At 42.5% G+C, this 26123-nt stretch overlaps 1 protein-coding gene across 2 annotated transcripts in view; it reads left to right on the forward strand.

Annotated features, from left to right (window-relative positions):
- Nucleotides 1–25861, forward strand: part of arhgef37 (Rho guanine nucleotide exchange factor (GEF) 37) — a 30968-nt gene extending 5107 nt beyond the window's left edge. Inside the window, exons 4-17 of one of the 2 annotated variants that reach the window (XM_085789249.1) lie at nucleotides 13–96; nucleotides 3859–4349; nucleotides 5879–6008; nucleotides 7645–7792; nucleotides 8706–8905; nucleotides 9110–9240; nucleotides 10832–10936; nucleotides 11886–11999; nucleotides 13092–13261; nucleotides 15515–15662; nucleotides 15750–15878; nucleotides 17352–17547; nucleotides 19342–19511; nucleotides 24421–25861. In XM_085789249.1, the coding sequence (XP_085645375.1) occupies nucleotides 3870–4349; nucleotides 5879–6008; nucleotides 7645–7792; nucleotides 8706–8905; nucleotides 9110–9240; nucleotides 10832–10936; nucleotides 11886–11999; nucleotides 13092–13261; nucleotides 15515–15662; nucleotides 15750–15878; nucleotides 17352–17547; nucleotides 19342–19511; nucleotides 24421–24636 (2337 nt within the window). In that variant the 5' untranslated portion in view covers nucleotides 13–96; nucleotides 3859–3869 and the 3' untranslated portion in view covers nucleotides 24637–25861. Of the gene's footprint in view, nucleotides 1–9; nucleotides 97–3858; nucleotides 4350–5878; nucleotides 6009–7644; nucleotides 7793–8705; nucleotides 8906–9109; nucleotides 9241–10831; nucleotides 10937–11885; nucleotides 12000–13091; nucleotides 13262–15514; nucleotides 15663–15749; nucleotides 15879–17351; nucleotides 17548–19341; nucleotides 19512–24420 lie in introns of both variants that reach the window. The other variant, XM_085789248.1, reaches the window with a different exon arrangement.
- Nucleotides 25862–26123: the final 262 nt, after the last annotated feature.

Consider the following 26123-nt stretch of genomic DNA (forward strand, 5'->3'; position numbering starts at 1 on the left):
TCCATGCAGCAGCGTCTCCTCTGCAGCAGATTTCTGGACGGATCGCGAGACGGGAGATCGAGCTGCACTGCAGCTGAACCAGGGATCCTGCTCAAGGTAAGAGCAGCCTGATCTCAGGTCTGATGTTTTTATTGGTGTTTTTTAAAAAGAAGTCACTCTAACACACGTTGTTGTTGTTGTTGTTTGTTGTTGTTGGGATGGTGAACAGTTTGTGCTGTGGTTTTGGTTTTGGCAGCCTGGAGCGGCGACAAAACTTGTTTTGCAACGTACAGAAAGTTTTTGAGTCTTGTTCATTATCGTCATCATCATCTGTCCTGCGGAGTGTTAGTGCTGCATTAGTGTTGCAAGAAACAGGTTACAGGGTTCCTACGCAAGTATGGAAAAGTATGGAATTTGATTTTATACATTTCCAGGTCTGGAAAAGTATGGAAAATGGAAATTATTGTATATAAATATATTTATCTTGATACTTATCTGGGTTTGGTCTTATCTGAAGTTATCTGGGTTAATTATTTTTGTATGCGCTATTGTACCTATAGCTACAATCTCCTGGAAATTATTTGGTTACATAATGGCATTTTATATAATGCACAACTATTTACTCAAATGTCACAAATTATTTGCATTTTTTACAGAGAAGTCTGGAAAAAGTATGGAATTTGGAAATTTCAAATGTGTAGGAACCCTGAGGTTATACGCAGCCAATTTGGTACCTGAGTGTCTTAAAACGTTAAAAAAAACCTTTTATATTTAGCGTTTTAAACATGGTTTTATGAACACTGCTTTTTCTATCTGCCTGTTACGACTTGTGCATAAACAGTATGGTTTAGAACAGGTAATATTTTCATATAAATTACGAACTAACTAACAGACTGCAGGTATTTGTGCAGCTTTTCACACAGTTTTTGAGTGTTAAATCTCAGTTATCCTCTTGTCTGGGTCACCATATGCTGTCAGTCCCTAAACCTTTAGTTGGAGGGAAAAGATAAATCTGTGAGGTCGGATTAGATCGAGATGAATGAAGACAGCCACAGTCACCTTGTCTCACAGTCATACATGTTCAGTTGTTATATACCCTGAAAAATACAATGCAATCTAGTGTTGTCATGTCAATAATTAAAAAAAGAGAAATGGCAGTGAGATTAAAAGTGTTATTAATAAGTAGAGTATATAGAATACATTTCAACAGCCTTGAAATCACATTTTAACACTTTAAAAGTAGGGATTATTGCATTTAGTTTCACCCTTTGTGAGCCTAGTAGTAGGAATAAGATAAGAATAAAAAACATTTAGAGAAATCCAGCCATACATTTATTTATACCTGATGCAAAAAAAAATGTTTGTGTGATACTGTTGCATGAAAATATATATCACATAAATATTCTGTGGCTCACATTCAGAGGTAAAGATGTACAGCACATCTGAAAACATGTTGTCAGATACAAATACAGGATCAGGCGACGGTGCACTGACGCAACTCCTCCTCACACACAGTTTATAATTTAATCACAGAGTCAGAAAAGTAAAACTGTCATTAGAGCCTGGCCTTTAAAACCACACGCCGGCCGTTCAGCTGAACCGTGTAATGACTAATTTTCACAGCAGTGACTGGCAGCGTTACTGGCTCTGGTCTGTACGTAAGCAGCCTGCCAAGCCTCCCACCGCTGGCTCCAACATGTGGCGTTCCAGCTCAGACGACCCATGACAATGCATCTCCCCTCGTTGCATTTTTTTTTTTTTTTTTTTTAGACAATGTAAACAAAGCCGATGCATCTGTCTGCTGGTTGATGCAGTTTAAAAGCCAAATGAACACGGCCAATGGTGTTGCTGTGATGTTTACTCACTTGTTTTTTTCTTTTTAAGTTGCATCTTTGGAGCTGATACTTACAGTTTCTGAAGTTTCCTGGCTTCACTTCCATACGATGGACATTAAATCAAACACAGGAGTGTTGTGTTATCTGCCTCGAAGCTCTAGGAATTTGCACCAGATGTTTAGGGAAACTCCTGTCTGGCTGCTGTTAAAGGCCAGATGAAGGAAATTGGATTTGAATGGCATTAAAATCATCCCCATTTAACTGGATTTTCTGAAAAGGTTGTTTATTTCCAGCAGCTCAGCAGGTTTCATAACCTTATTCAGTGTCGTTCTCCTATCATCTGTATCTCTATCTTTGTTTCACACAAACACACTCACATACTGACGTAGCATAGTCATGGTAAATGTGCTACGTTTCACACACCTCTGCCACTGCTTGGACAACACAGATGTGTTAATACAGGAAACATCAGTGACTCAGCTGCCAACAGTCTTCTCTATTGTTTCCCAAACTAAAGATAAGATAAGACTTTATTGTTAACAGGAAAAATGTATCTTGGGCTAAAAGTAGCAACCACAGCTGCATATTACATAAAGCACATGACGATCACACATGCACGACACCAAACTAGTACAATAATGTGCAGTAAATACAGAAAGATTCAACACTAAAGGAGTGATATTGCACATAATATCTAACAGGCACAATACGTTATATAGTATTTCATTTATTTTCATATAAAGTATGAGAATCACATCTTATTCTTTATCTTTATTAATCCAAACATTCACTGTAATCCATCTGATCGATATAATAAAATGCTTGTGCATCTGTCGCCCATCACACTACTGGAAAAAAGTCAATACGATTTGAAGGCTCAGCAGATAAACTGAAGTTTCTTGATGGTCACTATAGAGAAGACATACTGTGCAGGTGCATCTCAATAAATTACAGTCCAAAAGTCCATTTCCAGTGGTTCAAGTCAAACAGCCCCAACCAACTTATGGTGTGCATTTATATGGACATATGGAAAACATTTCCATATATAAATGCTTTGGTCTTCTGTAATATTCACATTTTTTGAGCTACTGAATTTTAGTTCTTCATTAAATGTGATCGCCATAATTACAATTAAAAGACATGAAATGCTTCATTCTGTGTGTAATGGATCAATATAATGCATTAGTTTCACTTTTTGAACTGAATTACTGACATAAATAAACTTTTACATGATATTCTTATTCATTGAGATGCACCTTCTCATGTTGAGACATATTCCAGGTTTTTAAGTCCTAACACTGAGACACTCAGTACGTTTACATGACACTTGAAAAAACCGAATTATTGCCTTAATCCGACTATAACTGGACAACTGAAGTGCATGTAAACACCTTAGTCCGACTGAAATCGGAGTTGAGAACTCCGATTAAGACACCCAGATAATGCGATTGGAATTCGATTTTCTCCGTCATGTATACACCTTAGTCGGAGTATAACTGGACAACGCATGTGCGCATGCTCCACAACCGTAGAGACAGCACCAAGTGGAGCAGAGAAGCCGCCCGAACCCCGCAAAGTAAAGAAAAAAAAAACAACGTCAGCGCAGATTCAATGCATTTCACACAGCGCGACCAGCCAGATTGTTTTATTAGAGAGAGAGAGAGAGAGAGAGAGAGAGAGAGAGAGAGAGAGAGGAAAAAGGGAAGCCCGCGTATCCTATTCTCAGGGCGCATCCAGCCCAGACTGGTGCGTCTGGTCGGGAACTGCAGTTGAGAATTTATTAATAAGCTTACTAAGTTGTTTATATTCAGTTTTTTACGAGGTGACAGAAAAGTCAACAGGACAGGCGGCGTATTAACCCGCTGAAACAACAGGTGACGGCGCATGAGGGGGCGGACCCCGTCAGTTATTCGATTTTCTCAGTTGCATGTATATTGAGACAAGGACAGAAGTCCGACTTGACGCCAAAATCGAATTTTGAGCATAGCTCGATTAAGCTCTGCATGTAAACGTACTGACTGTCCTCTCTGTCTCTCTTTGACAGTGATCTTCATCATGGAGGTGCCCAGGAGGCCTCAGCCCTCCTCCCTCACTCTGCCTCTCCCTAAATCTGCGCTGTCTCAGCTTGGAGCCGTGAAGAAGGTCGTCAGGAAAGGTCCAGCGGCGGAGAAGCTCCAGGAGAAAGATGGAGCCACCGAGAGAAACCAACCAGGAGAGGAGACACTCGGTGCAGAGCCAGAAGTGTCTGTGACTGTTGAAGAGGCACCGGATGAAACCTCTGAAGCTGCGGATTCAAACGCTTCAGCCGTGGACTCTAGACTTTCCTCACAGGACAGCTTCAACGAGGAGGAGAGGTCGGCGCAGGAGGCCGAAGACGCCAGAAAGAAGTCGGAGGAGGAGACGGCGGCGGCTAAGGAGCGAGAGGCCCAGAGACAGCAGCTGGCCATCGAGGAGCTGGTCCAGTCCGAGAGGAATTATCTCCGACTGCTGCAGGTCAGCACGGTGACCATCAGGAGCAACCTGCACAAACTACAGGTGGGTGTGAGGGTCAAAATGAACAGTCATCCTGTATGACTAATTTGCTGTTTTCTAGTCTGTCTTCTTGCTGTTTAAATGATACACTGATCTTGGTCTTGTCTACAAAATCTGATTTATTGGTCACATTTATTTGATTTAAAACTAAAATAATGCTTTTGTTAAGACTTCTTTTATCACATCATTCCTCACAGTTGCAGCTACAAAACCTTATGAGTGTCTGACTCCTACCGTGCTGCTTTGCAAGTGCAGGATTGTCAATTATTTCAATGTACAACATTAAAGCACAGCTGTAAAATTACCATTTATGATTATACAATATTGTGTCCCACATTGCTGTAGGATCAATATATCAACTATGGGCAATTTATTGTCACTAATTACCCCAGTGTGTGTGTGTGACAGGAGGAAGCTGGAGATCTGTTTGGTGTTTCCAGCTTCTCACATCACAATTTGATGTTGTTTCTTTTTCATATGTGACAGTAAACTGAGCATTTTGTGGTTAGAAGCTGTTGGTCAGATAAAACTTAAACATCTGGAAACTTTAACGACATGTTAGGGACAAAGCAATGAATCAGTTAGCCTCACTTCAGCAGCCATCATCACAGCAGCTTGGTGCAGTTAGGGCCTGTGTCCAGCTCCAACTGCACAGCAAGACGTGTGCACAATACAAATCTGACACAAGAACAAACTCACTGTCATGTAACCAGAAGTTTGAAACCTCTAAAGCAACATCAGCACAGCATCAACCGTTCTGCAGAGGCCGCTCGATGGCTTATCATCGTTAGCTTTTCATTACATCACCGGTATTGCCTACTGCCGCTACATAATCATTTATTATTGCCGCTGCGGTAATGAAATGAGGCCTCGTAAAAAATAATGAAATCAGGCTTTATGGGCTATAAGGCTGAGTGTGAAAACGATGACACACAGAGGGAACGGAGAATGAAATGAAAATGAAAGGAGGAACAGACAGGCTAGATTAAAGGTTGGTGAGGAGTTAAGGGAAGAAGACAAACTGGTTCTTTACTGGAGAAAGAAAATGAAAGATGTGAATGAACAACAAAAATATAAGTGAGGGAGTATGAGAGATGAGGGGAAGGACAGCTGGGGGAAGACAGACGGAAGCAGCAGCAGAGAGGAGGAGGAGGAGGCTGCACAGAGATGCGTTTACATAAATGAAGCCATTGTCAGAGAGGAAAAGTTGCTGTTTTGTTTTCTGTTGCAATGTGCAGATTGTTCAGACTCTGTGCGGTTCGTGTTCCCACTGTTGTCTCATTACAATAGAATGAGAGCAAAACAAAACCGATCTTTATCAGCTGTTTATTAGCATTTCTCCACAACAACAAGAGAGCAGATGCACACGCACACACTGTGGATATGTTATGTTTCAGCAATAAAATAACAGTTTATGTTTGCTGGTGTATTTTGTAATGATTATTGGACGCCTGTCTGTCTGTCTGTCTGTCTGTCTGTCTGTCTGTCTGTCTGTCTGTCTGTCTGTCTGTCTGTCTGTCTGTCCACCTCAGCCTCCTCTCGCCAACCTGGACAGCATGTTCCTCTACATCGAGGAGGTGATGGACGTGTCCAGTCGACTCCTCAGCCTGTTGGACCAGAAGCAGGTCCGGTCTGGAGATCCTGTCTACCTGGAGACTCTATGTAAGGATTATAACTTTATACTTAAAGGGATAGTTCAACATTTTGGTAAATTGGCCCATTACCATAATCCCTATTGTCATAGCAGTAGGTTCATTACCTTTAATTGTCGGTGCAAGCTATTTTTAGAACGGCGGAGCAGAGCGGCGAGCTGCTCAGAAGCTACGCTAAGGAGGCTAATGGGATTTCTTGATTTCCCTCATCAAACTCATCAAATACACAATCCAACAACTCCAAAACGCTCTGGTGGACAAGTTGTGACCTGCACATTCACCACGCTATGAGATAATAACAGAACGTTACGAGACAGAGTCGTTTTAGAGGTAAATTCATGCAAAACCGCTGATGAGCGTTGCCTTCAGGGACAGTTTTTCGGCAAACAGTCTCTGCATTTGCCTCTGAAACAACTCTGTCTCATAACATTACATTATTATCTCCTAGCGTGGTGAATGTGCAGGTCACAACTTGTCCACCAGAGCGTTTTGGAGTTGTTGGATTGTGTATTTGATGAGTTTGATGAGGGAAACCAAGAAATCCCATTAGCCTCCGTAGCGTAGCTCTGAGCAGCTCGCCGCTCGGCTCCCCCATTCTAAAAACAGCTTGCACCGACAATTAAAGGTAACGAACCTACTGCTAAAACTATAGGGGTTATGGCAATGGGCCAATTTGCCAAAATGTTGAAATATCCCTTTAAAAGGGGATCATTAAAAAACTAATTTTTTAATGAGTTGTATCATCCCCAAAGCTCTGTGGGTTTGTCTTTCTTATGAGCCTGTTCGCACTTCCAGGAACAGGAAGTGGTGAGATTGTCGCTGGTTTCTTCTGAGGTCAGTTGCCCTGATCACACTTGTTGACAGGAAACACATACAGTCTTCACACATCTCGGTGCCCTTTGTGCCTTTTCACATTCATATGAGAATGTAAACGAGTTCACAGAGCGTGTTTAACGGTCTCAGCAAGGTCTCTGCAGACGCTATAAGAGTTTGTTAAACCTGGATATTGTGAGAAACTCTCTTGACCTCAGTTTTCTTTTTGTATTTGTGACAGTATTAATCAGATTCATGTGCAATGAGTTTGTTTTACATGTATTTCAATATCGATAACAAATTCAACCTCATGCAGCTGCTTTAAATAAGAAGTTGTGACTGTGTTCTTCTGAGAATTTAAACAAATGAAACTCACAGAGACTCCTCATGTCATCTTTTTAATTAAACACAGTTTGTCTGCAGGATTCACTTTGATTCACCGACTGCTGATATAATGAAATGATACATTAACATGAACAAGTCACAATTATGTAAATGGGTTATAGACTCAAGATGATTTGATGTTTCAAATTAAAACATCTCTATGTTTCATCTCCTGACACCATTTTTTATAATTTCCCATCATGAAGGCTGTTAATTAGATTTGTATGATGACACTTAACTGGACAGTGACAGAGAGCGTTGTCCAGTGTTTTTACACTCCGTCTATAATTCAGACTGTGAGTGGTACTTCAATGAAAAGTGTTTTCATGTGTCATTTCAAATACAGAGTCTATATAATTTGATCTGTCAGCGTCTGGCCTTGTTACCAGAGGGGAATCTGAATTATATCTGAGTGTAATGAGTCTGTGTGTGTTTTTCCCTCCTGACAGGTGATTCGTTCCTCAGTCTGTCCTCAGACATCGAGGAGGCCTATAAGGAGTACCTGGCCAACTACAACAACGTCACAGTGGTGGAGAACAGCTACAAACAGAAGGAGGGGCTCTGGAACGAGATTGTCAAAGTCATCAAGGCCTCAGCGTACGTTTTTTATCGCTTTCTGTTCTTTCACACTGGGAAAAGACACTACATATTGTTAAAGGGGAATTGTCGTTTTTTACAATCTGGACCTTATTTCTAGCATAAAACGCATTACGATCATTTACTCACCTAGATAACTTTGGTGTCATTACAAGTCGTTCCGACGAAATAAGATCCAGCCGAGAGCCGCGTATGTCCATATAATGTGAGTCTACAGGGCACCAGAATGCAGCCTCTAAGTAAGACATTTTCTGCCGCGAAACCCGTTCATTTCACCAATATTTTGTTATGATACGCTAGTGCTATTCCCCTCTGAGTCCGGGGTTAGCTGTTATCAACATCCGGGGTCTGTAGGTTGACCTACTAACCTCTGACCTGGATGATGTCATCTCTGAGCGCAACGCGGCGCGGCTTGTTGCTACCGCTAATGTTATGGTTAGTTTCTGCGTGTTTCCGACTTGGCTTCCTCTCTACAGCCTGGACTCACTAAAGCTCCGGCTAATTGAGCTAAAAATGGACCCAAATGCCGAAGCGAAATGATTATTATCAGAATCAGGCAGCGTTCGGAGATGACATCATCCAGATCAGAGGTTAGTAGGTCAACCTACAGACCCCGGATGTTGATAACAGGTCACTCTGGACTCAAAGGGGAATAGCACTAGCGTATCATAACAAAATATTGGTGAAATGAACGAGTTTCGCGGCCAATAATGTGTTATTTAGAGGCTGCATTCCGCTGCCCTGTAGACTCGCATTAAATGGATATACGCGGCTCTCGGCTGGATTCTAATTTCAACGACTTGTAATGACACCAAAGTTATCGTATTTTATGCTAGAAATAAGGTCCAGATTGTAAAAAACGGAAATTCCCCTTTAACCGGGCGATGACCGTTCGTGCCGTTTGTCTCTCCAGACCTGAAGTAAACGCCACCTCTCTGAGTTTCTTCCTGGTGATGCCGGTGCAGCGGATCGCCCGCTACCCGCTCCTCCTGCAAACCATCCAGAAACACACCGACCGAGCTCACCCGGCGTATTCCCTCCTGGAGCAGACGGCTCACACCTCCATTGCCTTAAACTGTCGCATCAATGAGTACAAGCGCTTCAGAGAAGTCGGTGAGACGGCGCTTCTGCCAAAACTCTCTGATCCCAACACATAAGCAGATAAAAGCAACATCAGACGGCATATGTTTGTTTTTTTTGTTTTTGTCCCAGTTCTTGATAAAAATCTGCTGTGCTGGAGCTGAACTCGAGCCCAATTAAGTCGCCGTCTGTGTCTCTGGCTTGTCTCTGGAGTAACCGATCCTTGTGTTTTTACAGCCGACAAGTACAAGAAGACAGAAACCCTAACCATCAAGGACAAGATCAACCGGCTCAACTCCCACAGCATCGCCAAGAAGACGGCGAGGCTGAGCCAGCAAATCAAACACGAGACTGGAATAGCACATAAGGTGAGGAGGACACGGGTTTAAATAGCACGCTCTCTGTTCAGCGGCGCCTGAACAACACCAGGCAGCGGATCTGTGACCGACTCTCAGCAGGAACCAGGCTTTAAAGAAGCCGCGCCCATGAGAGTAAATGTAAAATGCATTACAGTCATAACCTCAGGATGCTCACAGTATTGTCCTCTGAACCATAAACAACTTATCAGTACACACACACTAACACAAACACAAACACACACACACACCTCCTTCCAGTTAAAGATTAACCTACAAGGAGAAAAATGTACCTGTTACTAAACCTGTCATTTAGTTTGGTCCTCTGCACTGTGCTGCAACATGGTGACACTAGTCAGTCACTTAATGTTGATCAAAGTGTTCACATCCTTCATTTTGGCTTTCCCTGCTTTGCCTTTCAGCTCTCATAAAACTAGAACATTAGCCGTGTTTCCACTGCAGGAGTTCCTGGTAAAGGGAGGGGGTAGGAACTTCTACAGGAACCATCCTCTCACTCGGCCCTCTCAGTGGCCGTGTTTCCACTGCAGAGTCGGACCCCGCGGTGACGTCATGAGTTTCGATCGCCGCTTAATCGCCGTGCGACAGTTTCGACCGTGACGTCACCCAGGCAGGTCACAAACAAAAATCATAACAACAACGGAGAAGAAGGATGGAAGGAGCTGAGGCGGTAGGCGCGTTTCTGGTTTGTGTTTGTGCCTATGGTTTGTGCACATGGCGGTTGATTGTAATCCTGCTTGAGTTTTTTTTTTTTTTTTAACTTTTCACGGCATTGTTTTGCGGCGTGATGGATCCCCAGTGTGTCGAGGTGCGCTGATATTTTCATTTCGCCGCGATGACTCAAACCCCCTCTGAATCTCCTCGGTGCTGTAGACTACAATCAATGCCTGCACCTCACCGTCGGTCCATTTGTGTACATCTTCCTGCTGTTTTCTTGTTGTTTACAGCGGTGTCTGCTAGGCTAATGCCCCTTCTGCTCCCCCTTTTAAAAATGCCGGTTGTTTTGGTGCTTTCTGGTAGCGTCAGAGCCTGCTCTAGCTTTAGCCAATCAGCGCCGGGTTAACCTCGAGCCCCACCCAGGAGCTTTTCAGGGCCGAACGGAGTACCTACCCTGGAGTAGGTACTCCGTTGGCCCCCGTAAAAGTTCCTGTAAATGGCCCTGTGGGGGAGGTTCCTGCAGTGGAAACACGCACCAACGGGCCTGGCCCCGTAAAAATACCCCGAAGTTCCTGCAATGGAAACGCGCCTATTGGGGAAAATGTCAGTGTTTACAGCTTTTACAGGTTATGAAAACTAAAAATCCTGTGTCCCTGACCAAGTATAAACAAACTTTTCTGAATTATAATGCTTCTTTGATTGATTTGAGGAAATATTTGCACATTTTGAGTGCATGAAACTGAAGTTTTTACTGTTTGTGGTTTTACTGTGACATGTTTGAAGCATTTATCTCCTGAGTTTTTCTGGCTCATGTGACCAAAACAAGTAAAGAAATGAGGATTATGGATTTGTTTTCTGAAATGAAACTTAAAACTTTACAGTTTTAGTGTTTATCATACAGGATAAATTCCTTGTGCTTCTGTTGCAGCTGGTGGACGAGGAGTTTGACGCCCTGGAGGGTTTCTTCTACGTCCTGGAGCACGGGATCCTGGAGCTGCTTGAGAACGTGGAGACGTACCTGCACCACCTACAGGTGAGCAGCAGACGTCAACGCATGGATAAAAAATACATTTACCGATAGTTAAGCTGTTGCTGATGTGTTAAAAACCAAAAACAATATTCCTTTTTCTATATGACGAATGGAGAAGTGAAACAGAACTGAACATATATTCTTGAGCATGTGTGTGGATGAGTCACTGTGTAAACTCAAACCCTCCTCTGGTCCCTGAGGTTAAACTCATGAGTTTTTATGTATCTTTCCACTCTAAACTTATCCTCCGTGGAAACAGTTTCCCTCTTTTCCTCCCAACTAACAGGAACCAGCACTGTGTCCCTCTACTTCTTCTTCTTGATGATTTCTTACTAATAGTAGGTCAGTTATTTTTTCCAGGCACACCCAGTTTTCCACGTCCTTGGAGTATTTAGTTTTCTTGTACAGTATATTCACAAAGCAACATGTTGTAAAGGGATAGTTCAACATTTTGGCAAATTGGCCCATTGCCATAATCCCTATAGTCATAGCAGTAGGTTCGTTACCTTTATTTGTCGGTGCAAGCTATTTTTAGAACGGCGGAGCAGAGCCGCGAGCTGCTCAGAGCTATGCTACGTAGGCTCATGGGATTTCTTGGTTTCCCTCATCAAAATCATCAAATACACAATCCAACAACTCCAAAACGCTCTGGTGGACAAGTTGTGACCTGCACATTCACCACGCTATGAGATAATAACAGAACGTTACCAGACAGAGTTGTTTTAGAGGTAAATACAGAGACTGCTTGCTGAAAAACTCTGAGCAGCTCGCCGCTCTGCTCGGCCGTTCTAAAAATAGCTTATATAGCTATGACTATAGGGATTATGGCAATGGGCCAATTTGCCAAAATGTTGAGCTATCCCTTTAACAACGTCTCATTTAGATATGTTGACTAGTGTTTTAGACATCTGAGCAGAGTTTGAGGGCTGTTTCATCTTCGTTGGTGTTTCAGGGGTTCCTGGCCTGCAAAACAGAGGAGTTTGACTTCGACATGGACGGAGAGAAGGCTCCTATCTGCTACAAGGAAATCACCACAGCGCTTCGACAGTGGATTCTTCCCACATTTGTGAGTCTGTCCTACATCATCTGGCAGACATTAACAAAACAACTGTACATGCAGTCCTGTCTTCCTGTCCTGATGCTGGACAATACATAACGTGTCACTAAAAAGCAGAATTGCGACCTTGAATGATGAGTCGGTATATTTCCCTTCACTTCCCTTATCAGCTAACACTAATGACACTCACTCATTCCCAGCAAAGGACACTTTTTCCCCCCTCAACCTGTTTGAAGCATCTGACAACATTAAAGGAATAGTTCACCAAAAAATTAAATTCAGTCATTAGTGCCTCACCCTCATGCTGATGAATACTCCAGAGTAGTTTTTTATTCCTCAAAGTGCATCTGGAGACCCGGGAGGCCGGTTCGTAGTCCAACGAAAACTTTATATGAGAGTAACAGGGCCCGACACAAAAACGTCCATAAAACTAAACAAAAACCATTTAATATTCCTCCACCCTGCTCTTGCACTGTAATCCAAGAGTCCTGAAGGGATGTAGTCCAGAGTTTACTGGAAACGACGTAATTCAGGACATTTTTACAGCCTAAACAGTCCTGTATCGAATTTGCCTGGGGCACGCTCGCGTTCAGGCGACGCAGGCGTCCATTGTGCCCGACACAAACAGGTCCATAAAACTAAACAAAAACCTTGAAATATTCTTCCACACTGCTCATCCACTGCAATCCAAGTGTCCTGAAGGGATATAGTCCAGAGTTTACAGTACCTGAAACGACTCATTGAGGCAAGTCCGGTCACGTCCGCGTGCTTTGCGTGGATGTGAGAGCACACACCAGACAAATTCAATACAGGACTGTTTAGGCTGTAAAAATGTCCTAAATGACATCGTTTCTAGTAAACTCTGGACTATATCCCTTCAGGACCTTTGGATTGCAGTGGACAAGCAGTGTGGAGGAATATTAGATGGCAAAACGATCACTTTGTCCCACCCCTGTTTAAAAGCATCAAGCCTGAAGCTGAGCTGATGTTTAAAACCACCATATGTGACCAGAGAACATCTATGTTTACCTATTTTGACTGTAATGTATAAAAAAGAAGGAGCAGGACAACACTTTTCTAACGTTGTTCTGATGCCTCCAGGAGAAGAGGATGCGGACGCTGATCCACAAGCCTCTGTGTGCGCTGCGTGACCTCCTGGTGGGCCCGAGGAACCTGATCAGGAAGAGGCTGGACAAGCTGCTCGACTACGAACTGATAGAAGCCAAATCCAACCTGAGCTACGAGGAACAGGCCGTGGCCAACACGTACAGGTAGACAGACACAGAGATGGTTTTATTAGATCACAGTCTGAACTCTGGAGGGGTCACATGATGGAGGGGTCACAGGGGTCAAACCTCAGAGGGAGTGAGTCTTTACCCAGAATGTGAACTTTACTCTGTAACCATGTTTCCATCCGCTTGTTGATCGAATTATCTGAAGATCGATAAAAATATGAATGCGAATAACACCGGTTCAAGTGCCTTTCCATCTAAGACCTTTAAATCGAATCGAATTGAATGTGCTGTTTTGCAATCATATTGCTTAATCGAATCGTTTTCTTGCAATTTAAGCCGTTTCCATTCATTTCACCAGCCAAGTTAAGTTGGTAAATAGGCTGTTGCTGGTGCTTATAATGCAACATGTCTGTCATCTAAACACCGCTTTGATGCAGTTGCAGATGCAGATGCAGCGCATGTTAAATACTATAGACACCGGCAGCGCTTCAAACTGTTCTGGGAGATTGTGACAGTTCACATGAAGCCAGTCTGTCCGCATGTAGCTACTACTGCATCTTTGTTTGTTTACTCCCGCCGTGTCTTTGAACAGCTGGGAAAACGTAGCGGAATTGACGTAAAATATGATCGCAACTCACATTTATTTGGCAAAGAACTGAAGTTTCCACCAGCATTTTGTCGCATAAACTTTGTATCGATCAAGAGAAGATCCAATGAGATCGACCGTATTAACTTTTTATTGATATTCATGACAAATTTTACTGTTTCCATAAGACATTAAGTGAATATTGCTTAATGCGAATAAAAACGTGTGGATGGAAACATGGTTTGTGATCTCCTGACCCTGGACACTCAACATTGTCCTCTAAAGAAACTGTTATTTTTTTTATAGTGCTCGCCTGTGAAAGTACAGCACACACACTTAGATAAGAAGTACATTTCAGGAACTACTTTTGTCTCATCATTATGAAGACATTGTGGTTATTACCCAGAGACTTGTTACTGGTATCGATGAGTGATGTGCACTTCTAGTGTTGACATCATTGTGATGCTGCTGTTCTGTTCATTTGTCTAATTTTGAAGTAAAAGTTGTTTTAATTTGAACTTTTTACCACTTTTATGAAGCTGTTCATTAGAGTGGGATCCAGTCTAATGAGCTGTTGAAATGATTAATAAATGATTTTTAATTTAGTCTTAAAGGTTGACTATGTAGAATTACAAGAACAACAACAGAAAAAGAATTCCAGCAGTCGATTGCCAGACCGTTGCTAGGCAAAACGGGCCGTTGCTAGGGTCTCCGCTCTGATCAGAGGACAGCAGAGGAGGAGAGCTAAGCAGGATATTTACCTTATGTTTCATTTTGACCGTCATTAACAGCAGAATAAATGACTTGTAGCTTGTTACAGGGACAGTGGAGGCTCTCTGCTGCTGCTCAGAGCCTCCGCTGTCACTGCTCTCCTCAAGTTGGAAAAAAAAAAGAAAAAAGGAGCTCGGTGGCACCGAAAGTCCGCGACGATAAACGTGTTTATGACAGATAAGACTACACAAATACACCCATCCTAACAAGTATATGATAATCCATTGATCCACCGATTGATTATTAAAAAGGCTTGGTTGGAAACAAACGCATAGGACCGGGAGGAGGCAGGAAAACAGCGGAGAACTGAGCCACATGTCGGCTACGTGCAGGTACGAATGTAAACAGAACGTTGACAGAAAGTCATTGTCGAGCCCGTCAAAAAAATTAAAAATAATAATTCAGACTAAAAAAAAATTTTTTATGGAAAAGCAATACTTTCATTCTGTACCCCTCTAAACGCCCCCTAGATGTATTATTTTTGAAAAATATAGCTTTTAATAAATATTCTACATATTCAACCTTTAAGTTAAAACTAAATCCAATCAGCCACAAAATGAGTGAACTTTCTACATTTACCAAAGCAACTTAAAAAAAAAAGAAGAAGTCAGAATTGACTACGCCTTCACAACATTTACACTATTATGGACACACAACACACAGTCTAAACAAGTCCAGCTTCCACTGAGTCCAACTCAGTCATAGTCTGTGTGGAGACCACGCTCTATATTTACTGCCTCCTCCTCTGAGTCACCACCAGCTACACAATTACAGCCTCTGGACTTTGAGCTTGTAGAGGACATCTAATGAGAGGGTTGAACATCTTTTAAGCCTTTTTTTAAGTTGTCATCAACCAGCTTCAGTTCACATGTAAACATCCATTTTCTTCTGCTCCTTCTTCTTCATCCTCCTCCTCCTCCTCCTCCTCTCAGGACAATCAACACTTTGCTCCTGAATGAGCTCCCCAGGTTTAACGGTTTAGCGCTGCAGATGATGTGGAGCATGTTGGGGACGTTCAGCTGTCTGCACAGAGACCTCTCCTCGGACATGGAGCAGCTTTTCCAGAGCTTCGCACAGCAGGTGGTGGAAACATTCATGACTTGTAAAAGGTCGAATAGGCTTTTCAGGCTTTGTTTTTTATTTGGTTTCATCCCTGTCTTTTTCCAGCTGCCCCACAGCTCTGTCAGCCCTGGTGCATTCTGGGAATGGGCGGAGTCGGCAGTGTTGGAAGGAGCGAGGAGGCTGGAGACGCTGTGTCGAAGTGTGGAGGACACACTCAACACACCTGTGGTCCAGGTAGGAGTTGAAATGGTGCCGTTGTGTTAGATTGTCGACCAACAACATGCACTTTTTCCTAACGAAGGAAACGTATTTAGAGATTTTGTTTAAGAGATTAAACTTTACCTGTCGTATTTATGTAGAAAACTTGAGGTGTTTTGTGCAACCAAGATAGATAACATTGGTGATCAACAGACTGGGAACAAAGTTGTCACTGAGCCTTGACCAGGACAAAACCTTCTCATGACATAACCAGATGAATGATAAAAACTTACAATATGACAATAGACTAAAAATAGAAACAGTCCTGAAGTTGCCTCCAGATTTGTCTGTGTCTATAAGTTTTTGCTTGAATGAATTTGGATAAACAGTGTGCGTCAGTGCTGCCTTTTATTTCCCGCTCCTTGACCTTTCATAGTTCATCACATTCCTCAAACCTGCCCGGCGACTCCCATCAGTGACCTAGTGACTGAGCAGGGAGTGCCATCATGACAGGTTTTTGTTTCAGTTTATAAAAACAAACCAGCAGCAGGTGACCGTGTGCCAAGTCATCACAGTCTTTTATGTGTAACTATGAATAAGCAAGTTTCTGAATGACGTTTGTCTTGTTCTGCAACTTTTATTCAATGACTGTGTGTCACATAAAGTCATGAGAAACATCAGAAATATTTTGTCTTCAGATGAGTCTAGCCTGTATGGTAAAAATGTAAAGGTTTACATTGTTAAAATACTGAACTCTGACCGGTCAGCAACATAATGTTTTTGAATTTAAACAATGTTAACCTGCAGAACCGAGAAGCTGAAGCGCCATTTTCTTATTTTTTACTGTGAAACTCAGTAGAAGCGACCTTATAATTTCAGTTTCTGAGTAGAAATAAAGTGGAACAAGCCCTGCACCCAGCTGATTCACTGTAAATAAACCACACAGGCTCCTCCTCACAGGGTTGGAACACCTGCTGCACTGATTTGCGTATCAACATCAGATTAACTCCTTAATGCTCGAAGGTGCAGAGTTCATCGACAGGTTAAGAACAGAATATCACAAAAATATGACATGAATGATAAATGAATACACCAGTCATCTTATTACGGAGCTTCATTGTATTTTGTGGGGGAAGATTTTGACTTCTCAAAATGCTGACTCTGATTGGTCAGTAACATAATCCTCTTTAGTTTGAATAATGTAAATCAAGATTTCTGACTTCAAATCTATTTTTTAGAAAGGAAAAGGAAATGAAATGGCCCAATTAGTTTAGTTCATCAATAGAAATTGACCTCACAAGTTTGTGAGGTAGGTCAGTATACCTTATAAAGTCTAGTATGTTGGCTATTTTTTAAATTCCCACTGTTTGGTCATGTTGAATTTCTTACTTCTGTGTTTCTACATTGACCATTTCCTATTGAAAACTGCTCAGATCAGTTAGTTTTTCTCATGTCTAGTCAATAAAATCAATTTCATTTCTCCATGTCTCTCTCCTTTTGCCTCGCCAGCCTCTCAGCCCGTCCTCTCAGCGCCGTCTCAAGCAGCTGACGGATAAGCACGGCTCCGGGAAGATCTACCAGGTGATGGGTGCGGTGGTGGGCAGCCGGGACCTGGACCTGAGCCTGGCCAAGGGGGAGCTGGTGGCCATCATCAGCGAGGCCGACACCCGGGGCGACAAGCGCAGATGGCTGGTCGATGCAGGAGGTAAAACACTGCAGCACCAACTCAACCAAGTGTTGCACACAAAGGTTCACACAGTGCAGACGGCCACAGAGGTTTCCTGCTGCGGCTCAGAACGAACAAACACAAGTTGCATTTCTGGTTTTAGAGCAACTTTAACTAACACAGCCTAATGGGAAAATGCTAAATAAAACATGGAAATGCATTTACAGAGTGATCAGGAGCAATGACTCATTATGTACATTTACATAGGAGGAGGAAAGTTAGTGTGGGGAACAAAGAGGCCTCCAGTTATTACAGTTTTTCTTTTGGCTCATTTTTCGAAATAGAAATTACATTCTAAAAACTCTAAGATCATTTGGCAAAACAGTGTTACAGTTCAGCACAACACCATAGCTCACTTGCAAAAGTGCATATCTCTCCCAAAACAGTTCACTCATGTGTCAAAACTAAATTCCTTTCTCATACAAATAGTCAGTGCCCCCAAAATGTATCGTCCCTTTGGCGTTGTGTCACTGCAAGTCAAAATGTTTAGATGTCCTGTCACTAAGGCAGAGGAGCATTGAAACATCCCTCATGTCCACCTCTCAGTCTTAACCCAGTCCTTCATTGACAATAGTTACTGTATTAGTTTTTTTGTCTAGCTAACAGAATACAATTGTGTATATATAAAAAAAAGATTTTACAGTAACAGAAGCCTCCATGGTTTGACATCACACATTGCATTGCCAGGGATAGGTAGCCATTTTTATTCACACATAAACTAACTTCCATACATCAGAGTAAAAAGAAAATGTATACAGCATGATATACTGTAATATAAACACATAAACGAAAACTGAAAATTATATGTAGCCTACATTGCTGTAAATAAATGGTATTCATGGCATTATCTTCTTGATTTTGACAATAGAACAGACTATTGTGCATGTGATGACTCAGTTTAGATCAACAAGATTCATTTGGAAAGTGTGCTAACTGCAGGGTCCTCTGTACTTAATCATTTGCAAAGATGTACGAAGACATCTGCAATTTGATGAAATGAATGAGAAATACAATTCTGTTGTGAACAATTGCCAAGTTGTTTGGAGGTTTGTCCATGTTGTTTTGAGAATGTAATTTCTGTTTCGAAAAATGAGCCAAACCAATGGAGAAAAACTGTAAGATAAACAGAGGGTGATGTTGCTGATGCCAGTGCAGCTTTTCTTGAACGCAGCTCATGTCTGCCATCTTGTGGCCGATTAGCGTCATTACTATGAGACTCTGGTGGAATCAATTAGGGCAGTGGCTCATAGATGACGGTGTTTTTCATGTGATGCATGTAATGAATATGGAATTGGTGTTAAAAAAAAACAAAAAAAAACGGTACTATAGTGATTTCTGAAAATGTCTGCTATTGTCATTCAGTCTTGATATGTTACCTATGAGACTGACAGTCGTTTTTACAATTTAAATTCCATTGAGTTTTATATCAAAAAAGCAAAAAAAGCAAATAAAAGCAATAAAAACAAAGCTATGGAAGGAAAAACAAAAGAACAAATGGACAGGTAGAGCAACAGATCAACAATGACATATATTCAAAATATGTCTAGAAAATACTATAACATGGTGACAGTCCACATGTATTCCAGCAGATCACAAGTTTCTCTACACAGAATATTTGACTGACTGTTAACAAGTCTTTGAATTTGTTAAATTGTATTACTAAATGATTCCTAAGTAAATTATGAATTTGAAAAAAGCAAACATTGTTTATGAAACATAAATATGTGTATACAAAAGAAAAATACCGAACTCTGGCTCATCTCTAACCTGCAGGAAGAAGAGGTTACGTTCAGTCCTCGAAGCTGATTCGTTACCATCAGCCGGCCGAGGACCCGCCTCCTTCGCCGCACCTGACGCTGCCGGAAGGCGTGGCGGGGGTCAGGAGACACTCGTACACCCCCGAGAGCCGAACGCTGACGGTCATGAGCCAGCCCTGCTTCCAGGTGAGCGACCAACAACAACACCGGCTCTGCCCACTCCTCACAGGCTGGAGCACCTGTGTAGAAACGTTAAAGGGATAGTTCACCCAAAATTCAAATTTCACTCATTATCTACTCACTCTCATGTCGACTAAGGGTTGGGAGAAGTTTCAGAGTCATCTGTGCCTTCTCGGAGTTACAGCGGGGCTCCCTGCAGCACTGCATGTCCATATGACGGTTGCGAACGGGGCTCACTTTTCTTCGCCCAAAAAGACACACCAAAAAACATCCAAATACCTCCATACTGCTCGTCTGTAATGTCCCTCTTGTATTGAAGCCCAGAGCAGTGAACTGAGACACTGGGAGCTTCTGCTACAAACAAGCTTAAAATATAGACTTATTTAATTTTTTTCAGAACAATTTCTCATGTCGAGGCTTCAATACAAGAGGGACATTACAGACGAGCACTATGGAGGTATTTGGATGGTTTTTAGTGTGTCTTTTTGGATGAAGAAAAGTGAGCTCCATTTGCAACCGTCACGGAGCCCCGCTGTAACTCCGAGAAGGCATGGAGGACTCTGAAACTTCTCCCAACCCTTCTTATGCTGCGTTCACATGGAGTCCAGTAAACGGCAGATGGCATGCCGGACTCCATGTTAGTGGACGAGAGAACGACGGCAAAATTGGGGGAGCACGGCAAAAAAATACCGTCGCCGCAAACGGCAATGCCGTCCCGAGTTCAAATATTTTAACTTTTGCCATCTGCCGCGACGGTAAACTCAACTGAACTTGACATGTGAGTACGAGTATGTTGACGTTGCCATAGCAACACGGTGACGCGTATTGCCGTTGTGCCGTGCCGTCCGACAGTTTGTTTGTTTTTACCGTTCCGTCCAGCGGCATTTGCCGTTTACCGTCTGCCGTTTACCGGACTCCATGTGAACGCAGCATTAGTCGACATGAGGGTGAGTAGATAATGAGTGAAATTTCAATTTTGGGTGAACTATCCCTTTAACCTTAAAAGATCTGAGTCAGGCTCAGATACACGTCATCTGTTTTATTGATTATTAAAAGTATGGATGCCCTGATCACGTTTATTTGTTGATACCGATAATTTATGAATGAGATCAGCTGATACTGATCATGTTTGCACTGCAGATGTTTGTCGTTGTGATAACGATCAGTCGGGGCTGGCGCTAATCAAAAATCATCCCTAATTACTCTGCGTGTGTAGAGTTGACTGATCTGTTACTGTAACTGTGTGTGTGTGTGTCTGTCGATGTTAACATGTGCACAAGAGAGTGTGTATCGAGCTACATGCAAGTGCATTCATATGTGTGTCAACATCTGGAAGTGAAGTGTGTGTGTGTGTGTGTATGTGTGTTATAAATGGGAAGGTCCATAATTATCTGTTTAACCTTGTAACTGGGTTACTGTGTGAAAGGTTGAGAGTTAATTTATGCTGCTGGAGGCTGAGATAGAGCGCGTGTGTTTGTGCGCGTGTGTGTGTCAATGACTGATTTACATGGGCAACACATGGGCGTGTGAGAGGTGGTGTCGTAGCTTGTAAATTTGCGATGGTTTATGTGGATGTGCACATGAGATTTAGGTGAGTGGAGGAGAAGTGATATCGCATTTGGAGTGTGTGTTATATATGTGTGTGTGTGTGTGTGTGTGTGTGCATGCATGTGTGTATCCACATTGCCTGTTAAAGTGAGTGATTGCTCCAGTGACCTTTTTATAGAGGCGGTTTCTCACCCCCCCGCCTCTCCACATCCATGCCTCGTGACCCTGAGTCTGCTCATATACAAAACACACACACCCACACACACACACACCATCAGGCCGTGTCCTCACTGTAGCATTTAATTTAAAAAACATATTTTTTACTTCCTGTTCTTCTCTTCTTTCACCCCCCCGCCCCCAAAAAACCACTCATATTGTCCACAGCAGTAAATTGAGGTTATCAGAAGATTGACAGGATCGTTTCTTTTTGTTTGTGGTGGCGAAGCAAAATGAAAAATGATTTACGCCTGTCAACCTTTAGAGACAAGGAGATGCAGCTGTAACATTTAAGTGCCATATTTGTCTTTTGACTGCAACTTTCCCTGTGATTTTTTTTTACAGCCTCTTCTTCTCTCATCTCATCTGAGCTGGGATGGGCACATGAATATTTAATTAACAATGATATTTTATAATTTTTCTAAGCACCTTCATCCTGAACTTTGTTACAAAATGTCATTATGATTCTTTAAAAGAGGTTTTTCCCTCCTGGAGCAGACTCTTGGCTCTTTAACCAGGGTTTCTAATTAGATAATTAATCAAATCATGTGCAGTAACAATAAACAAGATTTGTTTTTAAAGGGATAGTTCAACATTTTGGCAAATTGGCCCATTGCCATAATCGCTATAGTCATAGCAGTAGGTTCGTTACCTTTAATTTGTCGGTGCAAGCTATTTTTAGAATGGCCGAGCAGAGCGGCGAGCTGCTCAGAGCTACGCTACGGAGGCTAATAGGATTTCTTGGTTTCCTTCATCAAACTCATCAAATACACAATCCAACAACTCCAAAACGCTCTGGTGGACAAGTTGTGACCTGCACATTCACCACGCTATGAGATGATAACAGAACGTTACGAGACAGAGTTGTTTTAGAGGTAAATTTGTTTCCTTCAGGGACAGTTTTTAAGGAAGCAGTCTCTGAATTTACCTCTAAAACAACTCAGTCTCGTAACGTTCTGTTCTGCTCCGTCGTTCTGAAAACAGCTTGCACCAACAATTAAAGGTAACAAACCTACTGCTATGACTATAGGGATTATGGCAATGGTCCAATTTGCCGAAATGTTGAACTATCCCTTTAAGACAAAATTACAACGTTAACTTTTGTTAAAATGTGAAAACATGCCTGTTAATGCAAGAACCTGAGCAAAATATGTTTGTAGTGGTTGTGTAGCAACTCACCTCAATTATGCACAATTTTATGCCTTAATGAAATGTAAACAGGTTGAGTTATATAAACGGGAGAAAATTAGCTGGTGAGACCAAAACTGCTTCTGCACCAGGCTGTAAACATGTTTATTTCTGCTGCGAAGTGGTCTAGTGGTCATTCTTTTCTTTTCTTTTTTAGCACCTGGGTGTTTTGCTTCATTTTCCAGTCCTGTACGAGTTATTTACGCTTTTGTCTCTGGTGCACTTTTAGTTTCGGAGAAGCTCTCTGGCTTTTAAGCAGACAATCATTTTCACCTCTGTAGGTAATAAAATGTAGATTGCTCTAATTTCCTCCTGTTTGTGTCCGTAGCCCTGCTGTCTTCAGAACAGCTGCATCATCGCTGCTGGCAGACGTCCTGAAAAACAATATTAGCATTAATAAATTAAAGTCTGGCTTCTCTTCAGATCCACAGACAGTCCACCCATCACATGCTATCACAAAGAGGAGCTGATTAGCCTCCGCTGGCGGCAGCCGGTCCCCACCTGGCTCCTGTAACATGAATCACTCTGCAGCCACTGACAGTCATGGTCACTTCACAGGGCTTTTTTTTTTTTTACATTTATTTTAATGTTCTCTCCTCCCTGTCTCTGGCCCTGAAAAAATGCTAATTAAATGCTAATTGGTAAGTGTCGTAGCTGAGAGGTGAGCTGAGGTGAAGGGTTTGATAATGACACTGAGCAGCCGGCTAAACTCGGCTATTAGCGCTGCAGGAGCACTCTGTCATACCAACACCGGCCTCATTATGGAGCCGGAGAGAGAGAGACGATGAGATGGGATTTGTCAAGACATAACTAGTGGGCTTAACCTTTACAGGGAATATTACAATGATTTGTGGTCGTGTTAGTGTCTGTGTGCGTTTACACTTGTACGTGTGTGTGTGTGTGTTCTCTGCTGCTGACCCATTTCTTGAAGTCCTGTTTTGTGAATTTTTTGCACTTTGAAAATGAGCTAATACAGCATGCTAGGTGTTACCACCACGCCAATTAGGCCAACTTTAAAAACATCATAAAATCATATCATTAGTGGCCTGGTGTCACAGGTGAAGTTTAAAGCAACTAGTTTCCATTTTTATTAAAATTTGGTGGTATACACAGCACAAATCATTAGTTTGATTAATGTTGAATCGCTGCTTTCACTGAACTATAAAGTTGTACAACAAAAATTCAAAGACCAACATAATATCACATCAGTTTGATTAATTTACACATTAATTTATCTCCCACCTTGTTAGCATGCCAAGTGTATGACTGGCTTGCTAATATCCAAATTAATTTATCATAAAATCATCTTGTTGGTGGTCTGACATCGTTTTAGTCAAAAATATGAAGTTTAAAGCAGTAAGCTTTCATTGTTATTTTTTTATATATATATATATATACTGTATATATATAATTTGATAGTACATAGTGATATAGACAGGAAAGGGGAAGGCAGAGAGAGGGGGAATGACATGCAGGAAAGGTCTGCCCGGCGCGGGATTCGAATGAGGACTGTAGCCTCTACATGGGGCAGCCGCTTTACCCACTGCGCCACGCACCGCCCCATAAGCTTTCATTGTTATACACATTGGTTAATACATTGCCTTCAGGGACATTTTTTCAGCAAGCAGTCTCTGCATTTACCTCTAAAACAACTCTGTCTCATAACGTTCCGTTATTATCTCATAGCGTGGTGAATGTGCAGGTCACAGCTTGTCCACCAGAGAGTTTTGGAGTTGTTGGATTGTGTATTTGATGAGTTTGATGAAGGAAACCAAGAAATCCCATGAGCCTTCGTAGCGTAGCTCTGAGCAGCTCGCCGCTCTGCTCCGCCGTTCTAAAAATATCTTGCACCGACAAACAAAGGTAACGAACCTACTCTAAACTAAACTATAGGGATTATGGCAATGGGCCAATTTGCCAAAATGTTGAACTATCCCTTTAACTCTGTTGTCGTCTCTTGCAGGTATTGGCGGCCTACGACTTCACAGCCAGAGGAAACCACGAGGTCTCTATCCGGGCTGGGGAGCCGATCCGGGTCCTGGAGCGCCACGACAAACGAGGGAACCCCGAGTGGAGCCTGGTGGAGGTGACGACGGGGCAGAGAGGCTACGTGCCCTCCAACTACCTCGCCATCGTGCCCATGGGGGCGGGACCACCGGGCTGTTACCCACCCTACTGAAGAGAAACAGGAAGACGTGTGTATGTGTGTGTGTGTACAGTAGGACGAGGCTTTCACCAGCGATGTCTTCACGGAGCTTAAAGCAGCAGGTTTGTGACGAAGCTGCACCTGCGTCTCAAAGCTAACGCCAGCATGACGACCATCAATCATCCTGATTTTCAGTGTCAGAATCAGTTTTCAAACAGAAATCAAAGCCACTGAATAATCTATAATTATGCAATGCTACTGTGTGAGCACTAAAATGGCCAAAATCTGTGAGTGCACTGCTTCGATCTAACAACTGGAATCTCCAAATTTCCTACAACTGTGTGAATCAGTGTGTTGAGATTTACAAAATCACAGGAAAAGAGAAAAAACAAGTGAGGGATCACTGGCTTTCTTCTTCTTCTTCTGCACTAACTAACTGTTTTTAAACATCTCCCTGCAACGCCAGCCATGTTCTCTCCAAAATGTGTAAAGTGTGTAAACATGGCAGAGAGTTGCTTAGCAAAAATAAGTGTAAAAAAAAAAGGTGCCGGCTCGAGCAGCTGCAACATGTGCAATAGAAAACATTTATATATTTGTACAGCAGTCGTGAGGTTTCAGTGTGGACAGTGAAACCTGTGGACGTGGAAAAAGCTCTGATACATGAACAGTGTTTAGGTCGTTTCTGTTCTCGACTTCACAGAATAATCTGACCTTTTACCAGTGTTAATGTGTGTCGCACTGGAAATGAAGCGAAGTGAAGGAAGCAGCAGCCACAGATCTGTCGGCTCTCTGCTCACGGACACTGAGGAGGAGGAGGAGGAGGAGGAGGAGGAGGAAGGACGATCTTTAAAGTTGCACTGCAAAACCTTTTTTTTTTTTTGTAATGGACAGTGTTAAAGAGAAGTGCCAGAGACAGTGGAGGAATAAAAGGCAAGCACGGTTCATCGGAGGCGTAACTTGAAGAGCGGAGCTTGGACATGAAGACCCACAGACTCATTTCCCATCATCCTCAGTGGTTAAAACCTGCATGTTCTCGCTCCAGTGTCCATGTGTTCGCAAGTTGAGTGCAGCACAGAGAGCAAAAAGAGAGAGTATGTTTGTGTGTGTGTGTGTGTGTGTTTGTGCATCTGTTCTATGCGAAATTGGGCTGACAGGTGTGTGTGTGTGTGTCTCCTCCTCACCTGCAGGCAGGATCAGCACTGTATCAAGACTGACGGGTACACGGCGCTCTCATCATCTCAGACTGTGTAATGTGATGTAAATGTAAAATGTCTCCAGGCTCCAGTCGAAGAGGAGGAGGAGGAGGAAGAAGAGATGTAAAGAGAGAGAGGAAGGAACTCATATGGGGGAGGGAGAGGTGAAGGAGTTGTGGAGAGGCAGAGAGGAGGTGCTTTAAATCTGTTCTTCCTCCCTCCTTCTCTTTCTTTGGCCCATTATCTGCTGCACATTCATTCGTTTCTTCCTCCTCTCCTCTTTTTCCCTCTCTCCGGTTCTCACAGCAACAACGACTCCATTAGGGT

The sequence above is a fragment of the Trachurus japonicus genome, chromosome 10 (genome assembly GCF_045865225.1).
Source record: "Trachurus japonicus isolate A0001 chromosome 10, Traja_1.0".
Classification (NCBI taxonomy): domain Eukaryota; kingdom Metazoa; phylum Chordata; class Actinopteri; order Carangiformes; family Carangidae; genus Trachurus; species Trachurus japonicus.